The 21,787-nt window shown below is 38.6% G+C and overlaps 1 protein-coding gene across 3 annotated transcripts in view; it reads left to right on the forward strand.

The window, feature by feature from the left end:
- tsc22d3 (TSC22 domain family, member 3) overlaps positions 1 to 6,173 on the forward strand; it is a 38,862-nt gene extending 32,689 nt beyond the window's left edge. For 2 of the 3 annotated variants that reach the window (XM_044205241.1, XM_044205242.1), the window contains exons 2-3: positions 3,649 to 3,700; positions 4,465 to 6,173. In XM_044205241.1, coding sequence (XP_044061176.1) covers positions 3,649 to 3,700; positions 4,465 to 4,743 — 331 coding nt within the window. In that variant the 3' untranslated portion in view covers positions 4,744 to 6,173. Of the gene's footprint in view, positions 1 to 2,639; positions 3,079 to 3,648; positions 3,701 to 4,464 lie in introns of those variants that run through there. The other variant, XM_044205243.1, reaches the window with a different exon arrangement.
- Positions 6,174 to 21,787: the final 15,614 nt, after the last annotated feature.

Raw genomic sequence — 21,787 nt, forward strand, 5'->3', positions numbered from 1 at the left:
CAGCAGGGCAAGGTAATTCACCAGCCCCTCATCACCAGAGCAGGGCCTGATATTAAACCTGGCAGCTGTACTGTCACAGCACAAAATCTGAAACGACAGGCACTATGGGCCCTAATACCCAGTCAATGTGCTTTCTGCTTAGCCTTGTTAGGCCTACCAAAAGCCAGCCTTTCCACTCTAATTGTTTTGTTACATAACAGAGCCGCTTTTTCTCCAAAAATGTGGCAGACATTAGTTTACTATGCAGAGATCGGAAAGTTGAGGAACCTGGGTCATTTGTTTTCATTTTAAATGTTTTCTTTCCCTGTGTAGAAAACCATATTTGCCACTATGCTGTGCGTACAAAAGAATTTGGACTCTATGTACTAAACCATGGCGTTATTTTATCCAAACATTATTCATACTAATTTATAGTGTTATTATATATTTAAAGAACGTTGATTTCATGTGACATGTACCAAATTTAATGGCTACTAGTGTTGGACATAAGATCCACTCAGCAGAGAAGTTATTTTGACTAGAGTTGATATTCTACAGATCATTGGTGATTTGGAAGAAAAGTTAATATGCAACAGAGGGTCTCTAATAGAAATTTAATTGGCTTATGATCAGTATTGAATCAGATCATTGTAACAACAAAAGTGCACATAATGTGACAGCTGAGAGGTGCTGAGCAATTACATTAAAGCTATTAAAACCTGCATGGATGCCCCAGTGAAAACAAGATCTATTGCTCAATAACAGCCACAGTCGGTGAAAATGCTGCGAAAAAAAAACCAAAACAGATAACAGCAGGTATGTTTTTTCTCTGTGTCTTCTGTGGTCCACTTCCTTCACAAATTGTTTATTACACTTTGCAGAAGGCTCAGTACAGTCGCGTCACACGTTGTGACATGCAAGTTAAAAAGACCATCTGAAGTGCAAGAGATCATACACCAGAGAACAGTGCTTGAGTTTTGGAGCAAGACTGATTCCTGTATGCCCTTCCAATATGGATATTGATATTGAATAGTGATGGCATACAAAACAAATGCATTACAGTCTGTGTCACCCTAAAATATCCTTGATTGCTTTGTTGTTTAGTCTACACATTAGGGTGAAATACAGTGCAATAGAAACTAAAAAAAGAAAAGAAAAATAATGCATGTAGTATGGCATGTGAACAGTATTTAATAAATTGATAAATAAATACATAGATAGACAAATAAATAAATAAAAGTAGAGTGTCCTTTGAGAATTGTCCATGTTTTATGAGCAGGAAAAACAACCTGGAATTGTTCAATTATGGAGCCTGGAAAATGTGTATGGAAAATCCCATGGTAAACACTGTGTCCAGGAACAAAGCCCCTGTCATAAATATTGTCCCCTACGGGCCTGTGTATTATACGCTTTCACCACTAGAGACCGATGGAGTTCAGATATTGACTGAGGAGGAGGAAATTTACCGGGAGTGAGGATTGGTAAAGCACCAATACAGAGTACCTACCTCTGCATATGTGCGGATGGCTCAGGACATTCCGTTATAGCATGCACTGTAACAACCAACAATAAAGTGATAGGAACAACATGTTATTGTTGTCATCACAATGCAAGTAATCAGTTTGCGGACTCATTTTAAGTTGTGAAAGTTAACATTTGGCAAATCATGAACCAATAAATAACACGAGTGACTTATTTATGTAGACCTAGTATGGCTACAATTGTTCAGGTGGTTGTTATGATGTAGTCTGTTGCAATGAGTACGAATTTCGGTCTGTGGGTTTACTGCAGGAGCCAGCAACAGAGAAGTTCAGTAGCAGGGCAATACGGACAGATGTAATGCTGCATTCAAATGTTCCTCTTATGCTCGTTATTTCGAGTGCCACTTTTGTTTACCAATAATATGCTATAATGCAACCTAAAATGAACTGAACTGAACTGGTTGAGAGGTGTACTTTGCACTGCATGGCAGAAGAAAGATGGCATGCATTGTTTTAGCTGACCGATAACACCAAGTTGGTTTGACTTTGATTGATTGTTGATGAGATCCATCCTTCCGACTGTATAATCATATAATAACAACCAGAAATCATATTAAAAATAAATCATACTATCAAATAAACATAGATTACTTGAAGAGAGCGTATCTAAGACCTATATCACTTTTATATTTATAATCTGAACACTGGTAGACGTTCTCATGATAAAAATATTATTATCGACCAAAGGCTCTGAATTAAAATTTTAATTAAAGTGAAAGTACCACAAAAATGTAATTACCAAATAATATTATTAGTCATTCTTCCAAACACAATAGATGAAAATAGAATGAAATTAATGCATTAACCTAGTACAAGACATTTTATAGTTGTAGTTGTATACTCGATTGCATCATATTTTATCGCTTTATGTGTTACATTTTTGTCTTTATTCTGCCCAATAGCATCAACACAGAGGGAAAAAAAACATCCCCCTGAGTAGTAGAGCAAAAGTCAAAGTCTCACAAAACATCACTATATTAACAGAGCCAGTGCCTCGTGCTCGTGAATACTTGAATATTAATACGTGACCAAGGGCACTTTATTTCCCCCCTCTAGGTTTCTTATTCAAAAAAGTTGAGGTGGGGTGTATTTATCAGATTTCTGCACGGTCCACGTGCTAAAAGCAGTTTTTCCTATTGCACGGGAAGGCACCATACAATTTGACCCGCCAATTCATTTGAGTAATATATGCGCGCGTCAGATGACGTCAGGAAGCAAGCCATTTAAATAGCAGCCGGTGGCAGAAATAGCATCAGACAGTCGCTTGAACAAACCGGCGAAGCTCACACACCGACACAGCACCGCAGCTCAACCAGCAGCAGCGATTTAGTGCATCGCTACTAAAAGACAAAACAAAGCCGGATATACACTTAGGTGTCCAACCAGTCGCAAACGTGGCGAGAAGTATAATCCAAACGAGTCTGGTACTCAACATGAGCACGGAGATGTTCGCTAAAACACCCATGGAGGTGGCCGTCTACCAGTTGCATAACTTTTCCATCTCTTTCTTCTCCTCGCTACTCGGAGGAGACGTTGTATCCGTCAAACTTGACAACAGGTAAATATCCGACACAGTCAAGATATGTTTGAGATAGCCTACGTTATTTCATTAATAATGCGTTTTTTTTGGTTATAAATCGGAGCATGCGCCTATTCTCGTTCTACTGCAGGCCTCCTGTATTTTCATGTAGCGGTCCAAACCAAATGCGTCCATTTGCAATGTCTGATACTGTTGCTATATTACCAAATGCTGTCCTTTCAGCTGTGTTTCTTTCTGCTGCTGTTTATTTGGACTTTGGACAGCGCTAGTCACTGTATCACTTGTCCACTTCCTCGTACACTCTGTGCTCGTTACACTATAACCTCTATAAAAGCCTAATGTAACTCTCAGAGCAATCAACATGCAGTTTATACTTTACAAAAATAAACTAGATAACAGATAGGTAAACTGTTTTCCTTACTGTTTTACAAGCTTTCTGTTTCATTGTCATAGACCAATGAATTCAGGAAGAACCAACATGTTTTTTTTACTAGTTTGTTACTAGTTTGGGATTGAGTTGACATTAAGTTAACAACAGTTGTGGTTTTGAACTGTTAATTTATGGCCTCTTTTTCTTCCCTTCTGCAGTGCCTCTGGTGCTAGCGTTGTGGCCATCGACAACAAGATTGAACAGGCGATGGTAAGCTGAGATAGGAACACAAACACCAGACAAAGATATGAATATAGACTGCACTATAATAATATAGGTATATATAGGTTACTACATGCATGTCTTTTGAAACAAAGTGCGTTCAAATCCCAGTTGACTGACTTCTGCAATGCACAATTAGCATTTAACAATGAGCTGATGCTGTTATTCAAAGTGATTTACAATAACTAGTAATTTACAGTGGCTAGTAGATCTGCATTGTCTGTTACATGCATCAAACCTGTGACCTTTTAGATGGTCTCTTTGACCATAAGATTTTGTCCTGAAAGAACATCAACATGTATAGAACCCACTGACCCAAAACCCGGTTTCCCCAATGCATTTGGCACAAAACCAGCTCTCTATGAATGCTGTGGGAAGTCCTTGTTATGTGAAGGCAGCGCAGGCTAGTGTATGCTTTATTCATGTGACAAAGTAGAAAAAAAGAAAAAGTGCAGGAGATGATGGCAGGAAGTCCAAAAAAACAGACTGATAACATTTTTGCAGCACAGCATTATTGAAAGCACCCTTGAGTCAAAGTTGTAACATATATACTGTATGTCAACAAGAGATCCAAGCTAGTAAATACACCAAGTGGAGTAGAAGATATCCTCTGACAGCAAACTTGCCTGGAAAAGCCCATCATTCTTTCAGTACATGCATCAGCTGTGCAACCAAGCAGAACGGCCTCAAGTCTTAACATTACTCTGTTTTTATCTCTGAACTGATATATCTCTTCTTCTTTGTCTTGACAGGATCTTGTCAAGAACCACCTGATGTACGCGGTGCGTGAGGAGGTGGAGATCCTCAAAGAACAGATCAAAGAGCTGGCGGAGAAGAACAACCAGCTTGAGAGGGAGAACTACCTGCTGAAGAACCTGGCCAGTCCAGAGCAACTGGAGAAATTCCAATCATGCATCCCGTCAGACGTGCTGTTACCCCTGGACAATCAGAGCGCCCAGGTGACCCCAGACCAGCAGCAGCAGCAGCAGCAGCAGCAGACCTGCATCCACAGCACAGGCTCTGCTGTGTAAGTGGCTCTGCCTTGGGGCGGGCAGAGCCACTGTCTCTTAACAGTAATGGACCTCCATTTGAACCTAAGTGTTACAAAATCGCCGCCGCCGAGAACCCTTCAAAACAGTGAAGGTGAAGCATCGGGGCTGTAAATGATCGATGGGACACAAAAGAACTGTTGACACTGATAAGCACAAAACAGAACTTAAGACGCTCTGACCGGTGCGGTGTCAGGCCCGTCCTCTGATACCGTCCAACTCTTTGTCGTAGTCAAAGACAAAAGCGCTAAGAATAGAGAGAGGGCTGACTAGACACAGACGAGCGCTTGCTTTCAGACAGGGGGGTGCTTTCCCTGCCTAGCCGAAATCTTCCAACAAACACCCTTACCTCTAGAGTGGGGGGTGAGGAAGTGTTGATCGGGCTGGCCCTGCAGGTGCTAACTTGGAAAGTGTGGGGGAGGTTGCTCCCTGCTCACCCAGAGCAGACCCATCTGAGACGGTCCTCCGTGTCTCAACCAGAAGAGCCCCGTCATGTGGATTTGTCCGACTTCAAAATACAAGTTTCAAGGACTCCCAGCCATGCATTTCATCCACATAACGAGGACTTTTCCTGTACCTACAATGTATTGCTCATGTGTTCGTGTACATTTAAGCATAACAAGAATAATCAACAGGATAAGCTAAGGCAACAGAGGTGGAGGTTAATGCAGTATAGCCTATTAGAGCTGGTGGACCGCTGCAGTAGACTGATCAGTATACTGTGATGATTCATAAAATGTAATCTTGTATTGTCTGCAGTTGGGGCTTGCTGCTTATAGGGGACATTAATCCTGCTATATCTTCTGTTTTTGTTTGTGATTCTGAACAAATACCAGTTGTTTGTAAAATAGGAGCATTGTACAGTGGTCTTATAAGATTTTTTTGTAATCTAGGTGGACAGGCATATCTGCCCACCTTGTTTGCCTAGCTCTTCACAGTAAAGGATAACTACAATGTACATAAAGTTAAAACGTCTTGAGGTAAACGTAGTGGCGATGGTGAGCAAGCAGACGCCGGCAGTTGTCGCTGCAGATGCACTCCTGATTTTTTTGCAGCGTCGTCCAGTATCTGGTCCGTTTCTTGCTCAGATGCCAACTTAAACGATGGCATGACAACAGTGCCTGTCCGTAGTAAGAGGAACACATTTCCACACTGAGCTGCTGTTGTTGTTGTTTTCTAGCTACCAAAGACTTCGCCTTTTTTTTTTTCTCACAACAACAGAAGCCGAGCAAACCAGGACCATGTGTAAAACTTCACAGGGAGACGTCTTGTTTGTAGCTAGTGCTTAAGTTTCTATGTGTTTTGTAAAGATAACGGTATTGTTGCTGTAAAGTATCCTCCTAACAGTTGTTCACTATGGTGTTTGGATACGACTGCACATTTGCAATAAACCTTATGTTTACACAATACAATACGTTGACACACTGTCTTTTGTTCATTAACTGCACCCACATAACTTGTGTTTGATCCAGAAATGTATTATTACATTTGATAAGTGACATCATCACTGACTTCTGGCAGGGAAGTTAAAGTCATGATCTAACATTGTGATTTTACAATATTATGGAAATACAGTATCTGTTTAAAATCCTTCACTAAACAGCAAATGTTTTTTAAGCAGGTAAAATAATTGCTAGGTAATGTTTTTTTCAGCACTAACTAAGCAATTGAGCACATCACAAAAAAAAGTTTTGTGTTGCCATTACATATTTTAGTTAGAGAATTTTACTAATGCCTTATGCACTAATACACTATTGTAATAAGGGAATACCACTGATACAAGACCAAGTTTTTAAATTTATTTATTTTTTTTACATTTTTCTTGGGATGTTGTTTTGGAGGTTACATATTCTATGCAATGCAGAGATTTATTCATTGGAAATCCAGTCAGGGAAAACATGAAACAGCTGTAACAACACCCAGGAGGATTTTATTTTCTGCTGCTGAAATAATGGAACCACTGTGAAATTCCTCTCATTTGAATTTCAGAGTAAACAACACATTGTCTGTTCGCAAAACTAACCTTGCATTCTTGGAAGTTGGAGCCACTCCACCACAACATCTTTGAATATATGAGTATTTCTATTGAGCTCTGTGAGCCTCGTTTGTGTTTACAAGGTCAGTGTGACGAGGAGCATGTGATTTGTAAAATTCAACACAATGTTGCAGTGAGCCACGAGGCTCCTACTTCAGACAAAGGTACTTTTTTAATTTAGCATGTTGGCTCCTCAGACTTAGGAAAGACAGTTCTCATTATCTTACTCACTTACAGTTGAATATTAGTAAGTACACAAACCTTTTTTTTTTCCAAAGTCAAAAACATTGTGACCACTAATGGTAGTGAAGTAATAATAGCTGGTTGCCAGTGGATTGGAATCTGCCAGAGTGAAAAAACAGTTTGTCCGAGTAGCATTTCCCTTCAGACGGATTGGCAGCCAGTCAGTGCAGCCTGTGTGTAACTAGATATGTTGTGGCTTCCCTGGTGCGTAGACCAGGCTCCCATCCATCCATTGCTGAGAACAGAGAGACTGAGCTCGGGCCCAGAATCACCACCACAGATCAAATAGCACTAGAGTAAACACAGTGTCTTTCCCATTGCTCACTTTTACACATGAAACTGTGGTCTCTCCTGGTGTTTTGTGTCAAAACAACTGATTCTATGTGAAACCGATGGTCCTGATCAATATGGCTGCTTTGAAATGCATTCTGCATTTAATTAGTGTCAGGCAGGATGTGCAGCGTATTGACTGAGGAGGACATTTGTTTAATGTAGCAAAGAGGAGAGTTACAGGCGTTTATTGGCTCTTTTGTACAAGATAATTGGAGTCAGTCTTTCTACTGCCTGTCCAGATACCTGAGCACCTTGTGCATGTCAATGCAGGAAGTGGTACTGCAGTTTAATCATACATGTGCTAATTGGCTGATGCAGCCTTGAATTCATCTGGCTGTACAGCTAGCATTTATATACCACAGGCTCTAGAGGCTTAGAAAAAGTCTGAAGACAATTAGGGGTTTGGCTTCATTTTCTATTTTTCTTTAACACTCTTTCTGTCTTTCTATTTTGGGACTGGTTTAGTAACAGTGTGTTCTAGAATCACTTCAGTGCATGTGGCTTTTTATTTGAAACCGATTCATCATAAATCTTCAGTCGAGGTCATACATGAGGAGAGGTCATGAGGTCATACATGGGTAGTGTAAATGATTTGGTTGTACTATTCTTACCTCATTGTAACACATCTGTGAGGATGTAAAAAAATTAATGAATGAAGCACAACATTTGTTATCCATTTCAACACTTCTGACCAAGTTGTTCTAAATTACGTAACCCATTTTCAACATGTTCACTCTTAGAATCATATATCAAACACTGATCTCACCCCTGGTTAAAAGCCTACTAGCTGATGTGTAGGACGTGTTCACATTAATTCATTTGTTAATGACTAAAGACTTGCACCCATTTCTGGCTTCTGCCGGATTTTCTAAAAAGGCAAAAACACAGAATATCTGAGTCAAAGCATCAGTGATTCCACATCACTTTCCATAATGTAGAGTTAAATATTAAAAGTGTGGGAAGAGCCTTAGGTGTGGAATTAAACCTTAGACTGGAACTTGCTTGAAACCAGGAAGCCAAGAGAAGAGTTTGTGTTGGATTACTAGTGTTATGCAATGAAAAAAAAAAGAACATCTGTTTCGGATTGAAATTCAGGGGTTGTGCTGGGATAAGCGAGCTCTGCCTCAATGTGGTTGGATTCGCATGCAGGAGATCAATTTACTCTGACTGCTTTTCATGCAGACATATACAACTTGCGTGTCCTCTGAATGGCAGCACATTCATCATGTCAACATTAAAGTCAGAGCTGAATGAAACAAATGTCAGATTTTAGCTGTATGTCATACTGTTATGCAGTGTCGTGCACTGCACATTTCCTGTAATATGAACAAGGAGTTGCTCTGTTTTTCAAAAACAAAAAACAGTTCAAAAGAGTTGCAAATTGTTGATGACAGACAATTATGTAAGTGAAAAAATGTGCCATTATTGCTTTCTCACATAAGGAAATTGTTTACTAGCTTCAGAGACAAAACACTTTACACAACTTCATAACATGACTTCATTGATGTCTTCCTTCACACCACTTATTTCATGTGTTGACAGGGCAATGTGACCTCTTTGAAGTGGGTGTTAACGTGGACCTCTGAAGGAAAGAGGGTCAAACAAAAAGAAGATTTATGCACAAATTCATGCAGGGGTTGCTTACAAGCTATCAGAGCTGGAGTGCTTTATTGCTGCCTTAGTGCCCTATTAAAAATGTCCAATACTTTATGCATTTTATTCAGTTTGTGTCTGGATAATTATCATATAAATACTTAGATTTATTTATTTATTGCTGTCTGGTCATATCTGCTTCACCCATATGATGTTAAGTGGACACAGTTCTTGCCTCTGTAACCTCCTCAAATGTACAACTTCCGGCTACACAGACAGAAGTTGTTGCACCACAGACAGATGCTGGTTATGCCTTGAATCATGCACAATCAAATTAATCCTTGGCTAAGCCACTGCATAACTGGTGTGGCTGTGTTTCCTTTTGCACATTGCATTCTATTTTTGCCCACATACGACATGATCAAATCTTCTAAGTTGTCAACATTAGAAATGAGGTCAGAGGGTTGACGTCAGTGGGTTTTTGGCTCAAAGAAATAAAATGACTTGCTCTGTGTAGTTTTTACCAACAGTCATGTCTCTCTGTCTCTCTCTGGTAAAAAAGGGGGGGTTTGGAGCAGAAATCTTTGCAAAGCTCATCTTGGACACAACAATCTGTCAAAGTTTTTTGACAGATTGTTGTCAAAATATTTGAACTTGCATGATGAAATGGTGAGAAATGAACTGCTAAAATACATTTTTGAAAGGTCACAGCTGACATCCTACCTGGATGTTAAATCAGTAGCATTGCTAATGCTATTTGGAGGATGAACCTGATGAACACAGTCCCTCTCTGTCTAAGGATAAGTTGTTTTGATTTATTATATTGAAGGATATATTTAAACATTGATCAACCCATTCCTAAAATGATGCTTTTGTTCTGAACAGTTCATCTTGGACTGAAACATTTGAACTCAAAATGTATTCTGTCATGTCATTTTACTATGATCATATGAAAAAGCATATTAAATCTGATTTGGTTGTTTTTCAGAAAAACTTAACATTAAAGAAAGCAAAATTAAAACAATACAGTTAGAATTATAGTGTCTTGGGTCTTGGCTATTGTGAGTGATCACTTGAGAATCTCTTGTTTTTATTCAAGATGGGCTCAGTTGTGTTTGTATCCCAACTGATCAAAGCCACTTTAGGAATGCTGCCAGCTCAGGACACCTTACTTTACACCTTACACCTCAAGGACAGCAGCCACTGGTTTCGTATTTACGGTCTTACTCCGGTTCATGACACCACGGCACAGCAAGGGCCTGCACATAATTTAAAGCCTGCAGACCCCCACACTAACATGTAACACACACACACACACAGGGTCAAGGGGGAGATGGTTGCATAACCTACACAGTACTGAAAATGAACATTTCCCAAGCCATGTTCCTTCATAACAGTGGTCACCAGTCACAAGATTGTCTTCTTGAATATTGAACATATTGAGACACTACTGAAAGGTGAATTTCTATATAATGAACATTAAATTAAATGAAATAGACAGATTTTCTACTTCTCAAATATAAAACAGGGCATTGTGGTTTGATATAAATTGTTTTTTGGGGTGAAATAAAAAAGTTAAAAAACCAATAGACTAATGCAAGATTGTATTATTTTATGGGTACGGGGTGAGGCTCTATGTACACATATTTTTCAAGAGTTGTAGTAGCTGGAAATCAAACACACAGAAGGGCCCCACTTGTGTTTTAGACACCACAGTGAAGTGCAGCTGTAATTCTGGAAAGGCATTCTCTTGATCTATATTTAACATCTTGTATATGTGACACAAGCAATAAGAATGCAAGTGAACAAATGAAACATGTCAGTGTTTTTTGAGGCAATACTTAAAGATGAGGGTGGTTGCTAAGACTTCAGTAAACCTCTACAAATGTACAAATACAACAAGGCAGTTTACAGTGTGGAGTTTATGGAACAGTTTACTGCAGCATGTTTATGGTCATATTACTTTCTACCACAAATATGGGTTTAACAGTTATTTGGCGCTTTGGAAGGATTATGCAACTCCCCCTCCTCCACTGTGGTCTATTTGTGTGACTGTCCCCTTTGTGTGGTAAACATCCCTCATCCTCAGTTCTAGTTTTGGCCCATGTGAAGAGAGCTGTCAGTGGGTTGCAGGAAGTTTAAGATGTAAACAGGGCAGGAAATGAACTCCAGACAACCTTGGGAATAGATTTGTGTTATAAAGAGCTGGTAGAGGTTTTCCCTTTGGGCCAATTATACACAAATGATAAACAATAACTGTTTGCTTTATTAAAAGCATGTGATAAAACTTTGAATGGGAAAAGATCATAAAACACGATCATTGATCATGATCCTTGGGGTAGACAGACTTTTAGATTATAAAATATGACAGCTTCAATTTAGAAATGTGATACATTTTAATGTGCAGCCTTAAATGGGATTGCTTCCTTCATGTTTGAGCCATTATACCGTTTTGACATCAACACAATGTTCCCAAATCCAGGTTTAGTCCTTTTTTATGTGCTGTAGAGTGGAGTAAACTGGGTGGTCACGGCAGAAAGTCATGTCAGGACCAAGGCATGCATATCGGAATAGGAAAACAGATTCATAATAACCATCATACTGTGACTGTCCTATTTATGATTGTATAGAAGCGGGACAAACCTTCCTTTGTTGTGACATGCATGTCAGGGAAAAACACCAACAAGGGAAAGAAATACTGACAACAGAAATAAAAGAGAAAAAAAGGTAGAACAAAAATCTTACATAGGCCTTTTTCACAGCACAAGTGTGTCCATCTTTGTTTTTCCCAGTGTGACAAGTCAAAATGCTGCCCATGAATAAGGCCTGTTGCATTTTAAAAGTACAATGGACGCACTTGGTAGCACAAACCATATTGTAACAGCTTTGTAATGATGTTACAATGCTACAATTTTGGGAAATATGTACAGTGCAGTAATGTGTGTTTAAATAAATAGTAACTTTGTCATATTCGTTGTTGGTTCTGCTAAGGCTAGCGGCCCCCTACGTACCAGAGACTTTATAGCAGGATGAATGCGCCAGGTATTTCTTAAACACTAAAGGGTGTTTATAGTGAACCTGTTCGGTGAGGTGTTTTTCCTGAAATGGCAAAGACATAGAGCAGTCAGCAATGACTTTTTGACATTTTGACTTGTCATAGAAGGAAAAGAACAGGTGTAACTAATAACACTAGCGATGGCTCTGTCCCAATAAGTATCAGTGAGCCATCAACATACCAGGGCTCTGGAACTGGCTCAACAAAATGTAATTAAGTTGTTAGTGATGTTATTATTAATTAAACCTGTGCTTTCCCTGCTATGATATGTCACATGTCTGCCGTGAAAAAGCTGTATAGACTGACAGAGGAGGATGTTTGAAATGTCAAAATGGCAGACCTTCATTAAATACTGTACCAAAAATTTGCAGGTTAACAAATAATCAACAGGCTTCCTCATAGTTAAACGTCTTGTTTGCTACAGGATTCCTGCAGTCCAACTGACTGTCTTGTGGCTGAACAGAATTTACCGTTATAGATAAGATGTCTGTTATGTCAATGTTTACTTACAGTTTGGAAAAATAGTCTGTCTCAGGCTCTGTGTTTTTGAAAACCATTGTGCAATTTGAGACAGGTTGGAGTATGAGAGTATTATTGTCAATACTCTTTGTCACAGTCACACATTTTCCTTGTTGGTGTGAGGAAAACAATATGTATAAAATGTAGTTTTCATGGAATTTTTCTTGTGTTTAATAAGAAAACAACTTTAAGATACAATATGTGTGTCACATAGTTATAATAATAATAATAAACTTTATTTATATAGCACTTTTCTTAACAATGATACAAAGTGCTTTAGAAACAGAAATAAAACCAGACAAGGCAGATAAAATGAGAATAAGGCCAAAAAACATGTTCAAAGAGGAAGTAAAGACAATAAAATGAATAAGATCAAATGAATAGGAATAAAAACAGTGAAAACAATATATATATAAAACATATATCAAACATTTCTTCCTCCAATTGGTAGGTGCCTTCCTTCTCATGGTTTAATTGTGTTCGGAAACATCCCGTCAGCTTTCAGTCTTGTGAGCACTTACAGTTTCCACATTGATTTCTGGGAAATTCACAAGGAAATGTTGTGGAAAGAAGAACAGGCTGACTCAGCAGAAGTTCCCTTTCCCAGTGCTTCCCAATTTCTCAAATCATCTTGCTCAAATAAGTTTCAAAACTACCAAATGAAAATTTGTGACTTGTTATTTGTTACATGAGCACAATTGTGTGAGAGAGACAGGAAGTAGCGGAGGACTGACAGTATCGAATTTAAACATTTCACTCAGGCGTGTCTGACAGTTTGTCCTCCCAAAAGTGAATGTTAGGCAACTTGCATGTCAAACAGGTGATGCCAACACCTTGCGCAATGTTGAGTCTGACACCTCTTCACAAACAATATTGGAAACAAAAGACTTTACACAATGATCTAGTCTAATCTGGTCACACATTTAATTTAATTTGTATTCCCAAAGTTAGGTCATAGCTACAATATATATGTTCTATATATTCCAGTTGCTGCACAACTGGTGCAGCAACTGGAATAGAGGAAGAATAAATCACCATCAAAATCTGTTTACACCCTGCTACACAGTTAGCTCTGAATCATAAAACTGGGAACATATAATTGAATCCCATAATCGAACACATATAATTAAATCATAGAATTGCCCACTGGGTAACAGACAAAACGGAGTGGAGGCATCCTCATGGTTCACACCTGTCCTGTCCTGCTTCCACGTGTGGGAGACCGCCTCCTTTGAGCTCCTGTTGGATGGCAGAACAGCATGTTCTCTGATGGTTTATTGCCTTCCTGCGGTTTTCCGGGGTGGTGAACTTTATGAGGGTTGCTTTACAGCCGTTTAACCTGTCCCCAGCTGTGTGGAGCTATTGTGGATCAGAAAGGATTGTTTGCTAGTCAGCCAAATCTTTATGTTCATATATTGGCAGCTACATGATAATGTTTTTTGAAATTACAAGTGAGGCCACCCCTGTTGTTTTTTTTAAGCTTGCTTTACACTGCTGTTGCATTCCAATGCTTATTCACCACAGATGCTGCTTCTTTGAGTACTAACAAGTTTCCCGACTCTACCTTTATACTGTATAAGATTGTAACAAACAATCCAAATTAAAGGTTTTCTTGATTGTCAGGATCAGGCCAGTCTCGATCCTTCTCTTTATTTTGCACTTCACACCTCAGAACTCACATATGAGGAAAATAAATTACAATAAACATGTGTAGATGTATCTCATTCATACATGAATGCAAATTAAATCTAATACAATCAATTTCACAGCTGTGAAATGCAGGATCTGTTCTATACAGGTTAATATGTTAAAACACTTCTCGAATGAATGTTATTATAATGCAATGCACAGAGTGAAGCTTTCGTTAGAAAACAAAAGCAAAACAAAAAACTTTGCACTTGCATAATGTCTTAATTAAGATTTTTCAATTTTTTTAAGCTTTTGCATTTATATTTTATATTAACACTCAATTATGGCTGCTAATCAATCATGGAAGCAGAACATTATGACAGCAGTTTTTGTCTCCCCTGAGGATGAATGAGAAGTACTGACTGTATCTTTTCAGCCGAGCAGTTCACACTTTGCGTATATTTATTACATGACATGTTTTATTGCCAGCCATGCAAATTAACACTCATTTTGAACCTCAACCCCAAGTGTAAAAGAACATGTAAACGCACATTAAACTCTTTGACTCAGAGCAATTACACTGATGTTTTACTGCCAAACACAACACCTGTTGAGGCACACTGAAAATGACATAATTAATATCAGTGGATAAGGTGACAACCTCTACATTTTGAACGTTGCTCTGTAGTGAATGTAACACTATCAAATTTACACATGTTTGCACCTTTTAATCATGCTCATATTGCAAAAAGAATCAATGGACACAAATGTTCACGAGCAATGGAAAAGACCATGTATATGTGTTTTAGTGTTTCTGCAAATAAAGTGATTTAAAGGATGTCTATCCAATACATAAAACAAAAAAATTGTAATAATTTAAATGATTTAAAACAATAACATTGCACGGCATCTACAAAACAAATTTGTCAGTGTCATTACAAAACCCATTCGATTTTTAATAAAATAATTCATCAAATCTAATAATATAAGATAATAATAATAATAATTTAATAATAGTAAAAAAATATATTTAAGATAATATTATTTAATAGAAATGTGGATTATGCTAATGCTACGAGTGTAGTTTATCAATCATAAACATGCGCAAGTCCAACGCCTCTATTATCTGTAAATCATTTGTCATCAAGTGGTGTTGGTGAGCTCTGAAACTACAAGGTGTCGATTTGCAGAGGAGGCACATCATCAGACAACATGCCCAGCTGCTTGGGTTCAGGTGACTGACAGGCTGAGAGAAAGAAGGCCAGACAGATAACAACCCGTTAGCGAAGCGGAGGCACTCATAGCACCGGTATGATGGGTTTGACAGGTTTCTAGGGAGCAAACATTCACACTCACGCAAGCAGCACATATTGTACACACTACAAATATTAAAATACACAGCCCTGCATTGCAAAATGAAAACCTGTCACTTGGTCAAAGATGAGTCGAACCTGAAGACCTCAAGAGGATCAAATCCATTCACAATGAGCTATCACTAAAAGCTGGAGTGCGATGTGTCATTTTTAGGACAAAACGTTCTTTGCAGAAAGAATATCACATGAAGAATGTGTGTTTTGTTGGAGGAATGTACAGAATCAGCAACAATGTGTCTGTTTCAGCAATAATGTCAGTGTGTTTCTTCTGATGACATCATTCACTTTGCCTCATTTAGTATCATTGCCTATTTAGGCGGTGTTGTGGTCATCCCTTACCCTCCCAGACTTCATTTGAAGAGGTGCTGAACATTCTGATCTAATTCTTGGCATCAGTGGAGCCACAGTTGCAGACGATAAGGTTAAGAGTATAAACATAACTTGGCCTGGATTCAGGAGTGCCGACCTGCTGTGTCGCCCTGCAGATAAACAGGGAAAGGAGGTGGCATCATTGCTATAGCATGGAAAAGGGGGAACCCTCATACACACATGCATGCATTAAAAATACAGTGAAAGTGCTTTTCTACCCATGCATTCGACTGCACACCTAACATACACACATGCAAGCAAGCAAACAGCCAAACACACAAACAAACACAACTCTTGTGCAATCACGCTGAGGCTTATCCAATGGGTATTTTTGCACCAACAGGCAGCTCGTTTTCTGTGGTATCAAGAGTTAACCTTCACCTCTGACCATTAGTTTTGACTGTGAGAAAGGAACTAATTTAATTCCCCTGGACCTAGGAGATCAGAAGGTGCAAAAGTGCTTTGTCATTTTGAGTAATTAGACCTGTTCAGTTCACAAAACAAAATGCATCATTGATAACCTCAACTGCACAAAAAGCTTTAAGCATTTAGCCAAAGTTTGTGAGATGAAAAAAACAAAAGCTCTGTCTGTTCAACACACATGACACACACACACACACACACACACACACACACACACACACACACACACACACACACACACACACACACACACACTGACAGACACATTGACGCTTTAGGCTTTATGCAAGGGTTACATAAATGTGTAAGATTATCCCCCACAGCACATTCTTCACAGCTTCAGATCACATGAAGATGTGCCTTATCTTGACATGGTAGATGACTCCTGGATTTTGCCCACAATAATGTGTGTCATCATATCTGTCTGTCACAACAAACCTTCATTCAAAACAGCATGTTTCAAGTGCTTTTAGATGGCGTCTCAAGTATCTAGCTACTTCGTACAGTGAACGCAAGTTAACTGTCGCAGTAAACTGTTTGCACTGACAGGCCCCTTAAAAACTGCAACCTGTTGTCATTGTGCTTTCAAGTGGTGGTATGAGATTTAGTGTGAAATAATGTGTTTCATGTTTCTGTTAATCCTTGTTTTCCAACTATTGCAGTAAAGGACAGTTGTAGTGTGATTGGGCTAATTTCTTGCAATCCTTTACAGAAAATAGTTTGCCACTGTTTTGAATAATAATACATAAATAATACAACACCCTCTTTCATTAGACCCCAGATTCAGAAACTACACAGAGGAGCCTAAAATGTTTACAAAAGTACGAAACTCAAATCACTCTGGAATTGTCCTTTAAGATGGCCTCATTTATTTAGAATAAATCATACAATGATGCAGATCCAAAATAATTTGTAAAAAGTAACTTTTACTTTACTCTTAATGAATTGAATTAATTTATTCATGTTTAGTGTGTCAAATATTTTTCTTATTGAACAAATTTAATAGTGAATTTATTTTTCCATGCACATGCAGTTGCTACAATTGTGACCAAGTACCATTTGAGTTATGGCTGACCTTAATGTTTGCCGTGTCTGTTGTTGTGTAAGTCTTAATGTAGAGGACATTAGCTGGTCAGACCTCACTCTCTGTATTTAGGTTCTATGTTCCCAAGGGGAAAAAAACAGGCTGTTCAGAGCAAACAATACCCATAATGTACACATGACAGCCTGCCATGCACATACACAGACTTGTGAGCCAACATATGCTGAACACAGAGTGAGGACATTCAAGTAAAAAAAAAAAAAAAACTACACACACTGGCAAATGCATACACACTCACTTCTGACCCGTCTATCGGCTTGCTATCTCTCTTCCTGGCTCACCTTATACACTGTTTGATAACATGGTGTGAAGCATTATAAGTTTGTCTTGTCACCTCATAAATAAATCCACACAGATAACCTCAGGCCCGACTAATGAATTGGACCATTCTAGCCAGGGGCATAAAAGTGACAGCTGAGTGTAAGAAAATGATCTATGATATATGATATATACTGCCTGAGAGTTCTTAGGTGTTCCAGCACTGGCTGTGTGTGCTGAACAAGTTGGATATAGACGCCTCTTTGTGTGTGGTAGCAGTCAGACCATGTGTTTGCTGTTCTGCACAATCACTCGCCTTTTAACCCAGAACTCTTATTTAACCTCTTTAGGTCTGCCAAAGTGCCACTTCAGCAGGTTGAACTGCTGAAAAAATTGCAGTCTTTTCAAAAGTAAAGCATGTAAACAATTGTCAAAATGAAAAGCCCCAGGCTTCAAAAGGAAACAAAAAATCTGTACAAAATATAATAGTACAAGATTTTTCTTGCATCAACAAATTCTTTGTCAGGGTTTTTACTGTTAAATTTCAAATTTATAAACTACTATGTCCTTTATAATATTGCTCATTAAAACAAAAACAAAATACTACCATGTAATTAATATAAAACATTAGTATGCATCATATTAATGCTGTTATTAATACCACAAATATGCTAAAGAGACTTTAAAGAACAAAAAAAGAACAGCTATATGACTTACAATTTAAGACTTTTCAAGTTATCAGAAAAGAGTTTCTGATAGACTAACAGCAGTGAAATAGAGCAGAATTCATTGGATGACCCTGTAACTCTTAAGCATTGAAAATCAATATATGATGCAATTTCTAAGAACACAGTCTGGCTAGCACAACTTGTACAGCGAGTGATGCCAGGCAGGTCGCTGCCCTCAGAGTTTAGTACAGCTATGTTAGGCATCAAGTGTTTGTTTTAGACGGTGACTCACCTCTTAACCAGAGAGACAGGGAAAGTGACAACATTTTTTTTTTTTTAATCCGATTCATTGTGCTACTCTCTCTGATACAGGCCAAGGCCAGGCTGTTTAATGCCATGGATTGATATTGACATGTTGATCGTTAGAAGAACAGAAGGTCAGACAGGATGGAAGGACACGTGCTCCTAGGTCACATCTGTTTCTGCTTCTTAGGCCTGTCAGCAGAACTGAGGTGTGTGTTTTTGTGGCAATGTCACACAATGATAATACATATCTGGAAGTGCAAGGTGAAGTGATCTGCTGACACAGTAGCTGTTTGCTTATGCAATGCCTGTGGTTTGGGTAATTGAATAGAAAGAGAAAAGCAACCATGACATGATTCCGCGTGCATGTGCAGGTGCCAAAGTACAAGCAAGCACAAAAGACTTCTTCACACTTTTCTCAGTGCATAACAAAGATGGGGTTAGTGCAACATGTTCTTCATTCTTTTTCCATGGAGAGAAGGGTGTGGCTTTTTCCCTCTAATGAACAGAGTGTGTGTTCTTTTCTTCTCTTGTTTGGAAAGTGCACCTTACCATGCTAAATAGAATTGGAATTAGAAGTGAAGATGAAATGTTACATCCTTTGCATCACAAAATAACATTTTCCAAGTGCGTCAGTCTTGCCTGCTGCCTTGTCAAGGGAAATGCAGCATGAAATAGCCAGTGCAGATCTCTAGTAATCCATGTTTATGTATTACTGTTAATGCTGTAACCAGATTGAATTTTTGTTTAATGGTTACATAGTTGAGGTCACTCTATATTTGGTCTTGGATAGTGGGGTCAAACAGAAAAAGAATATCTTTCCCATGCATCTCATAGTAGGCATAAATGGAATTCAGATTCTTATGTAAGACAGCTTTTTCAATTTTGACTTGTCACGGTTTGGGAGTGCAGTACACTCCCATATTTGATTACACTACTGAAACCAGGAGGAGGTTGGATTTGTTGATTTAGCTTCATGTTTCTCCTCCGTTTTCCTTCTCTCAGTTCACACAGTTCACTCCCTCCCAGAACAGTTAAGAAGTATTTCTTTGCTTAAGATCTCTTTTGTGTCCAACTGCCAAAAAAGAAGAAAAAGTAGGCCTTTCTAGAGATGTTTTTTTCAATGCTGTGAATGTTCTAAAATGAAGTACAGCCATTCATTCAAAACCGCCCATCTCTCAGTCAGTTCAACTCCAGACAGAAACCGTTTTGGGGGAAGGGTATTCAAATCAGCCAGCTCCATGAAGCCAATCAGAAGGTAGCGTGTGGTGTGGCCAAGCCTGTGTTGTATAACCTAGGCAGACAGAGCCCAGAGCAGAGAATCTAGCTCTGCAGACTAAACAGTCTTCACACGCAACACTCCCCAAGCAGAGGCTTTGCCTGTACAATATGGGTGTGTGCTTAAGTGTGTGCTTAAGTCTCGCTTACTTTGCTTTGTTTGCTTTGATTCCCGGACTGCACCATAACATATAATATTTTTCAAAAAGAGTGAATACATTCATAACACATTCTGACAGGTGAGTTTAATCGGCTTCCACAGTAACTAACTAAAATGATGGAAAATATAGAAAATAACAAAGGGAGAAATATCAAAAACAAAAACATCATCTATATTTAGTGAAAAATAGAATACAAACTCTGCATGATCAGATGTTGAAAGAAAAATATTCTTAGGTTATTGCCATTATAATCATATATTATAAATAATTTTTTCTCTTTGGATTTTAACTTTTTTCACTCCAGACCCTTTGATACTTTCTGAAGTCTGTAACTAAAGTGATACAAAACGTTTATTCTTACTAATAGGACAACGTTGGCCCTGGAACCATGCAAATGTATTTCCAACTGATTATTCTGGCTAAAATATATATGATACAGATCATAAGTGTAGCAAGAGATGTAGATAATCAATCACACATACACCGGATGTGCTCCACTTTTCTCCTGGTCAGAGCCATTAGATTCTGTGTGTTTGTTATTCATTATTTATACTAAAACCTCTGAATGTTGCGTACAGTGAATGCTGGGACGGGATCCAGCTCCCCGTGACTAAAAGGAATAAGCAGATAAAGACATCGAATGAATGAATAAACTGGACGTAACACTGAAATATAACATGTGATATTACATGGCTGACAATACCTGATTCGTGGGCCTCCCAGCTAAAGAGCAAGGTGAGGAAATGAATATTCACATTAATTCAGTGACTGGTGATGAGTTAGTGTGTGGGATCTATTCTTCATCATTTACTGGAGGTGTCAGTGTAAGTGAAAACACTGGACAGCTGCCAGCTGGAATCCAGACTACAGTACAGTATGGATCATTGTACATTGTTCATTTTTCTGCTCTCTGTGGGTCTAAATGGAGGGTTTTACACAGAAATAGAACCAAGGAAAGTCACGTTTGCAATGTATGTTGTGCAATAAAAACAGAGGAAATGACAGTTGCAGTAAAAATGTATGGAAAAATACAATGGCTGGTTATATTCCCCAAGGAATAGGTTTTGTCTGTGCCAGAGTCAAACAAGGTCAAGGAAGTGTTAATGGCTCCACTTCTTTGTTTTGGTGGCCCCACACATATCTGGGCATGAATTTTCCATACTGTCATAGTGATGGGAATAAAAAGGAGCAACCATACATTTTATGTGGATGTAACTGATTAACTGATTTTAAGGATGTGCTCAGCGAAAATCAAATAGCTAACACCAGTTCCCCAAATCAGCAAATCATCATTACAATGTGAGGAAACTGTAGGTGTTGTAAAAATGATGGTATAAATAAAATATTATTTTTAACCAGGACGCTTTGTAGCAAATAACAAGCCCATGACTGAGACCTCAGTGCCAGATGAATACATTTCAATTACTCGATATTCCTGTTATTTCCTGTTATCTGAGCTATCTATTAATAATAGGTTATATGAAAATAATATGAAAATAAATTGAGGAAAGCTTTGAAATCCTCCTGGCTTTTCCTGGTGCTGTCTCAGCTGCAGTGTGGAACTCACAAAGCACTATTCAGGTCTGACTGTGCGTTTTCAAGGAGTTTCCTGAGGGAAAGCTATTCTGGCTCACTGACAAGACAAACATGCTCTCTCTCCCTCTCTCTTCTGCAGCCACAGGGA

This window comes from Siniperca chuatsi, linkage group LG8 (genome assembly GCF_020085105.1).
Source record: "Siniperca chuatsi isolate FFG_IHB_CAS linkage group LG8, ASM2008510v1, whole genome shotgun sequence".
NCBI lineage: Eukaryota > Metazoa > Chordata > Actinopteri > Centrarchiformes > Sinipercidae > Siniperca > Siniperca chuatsi.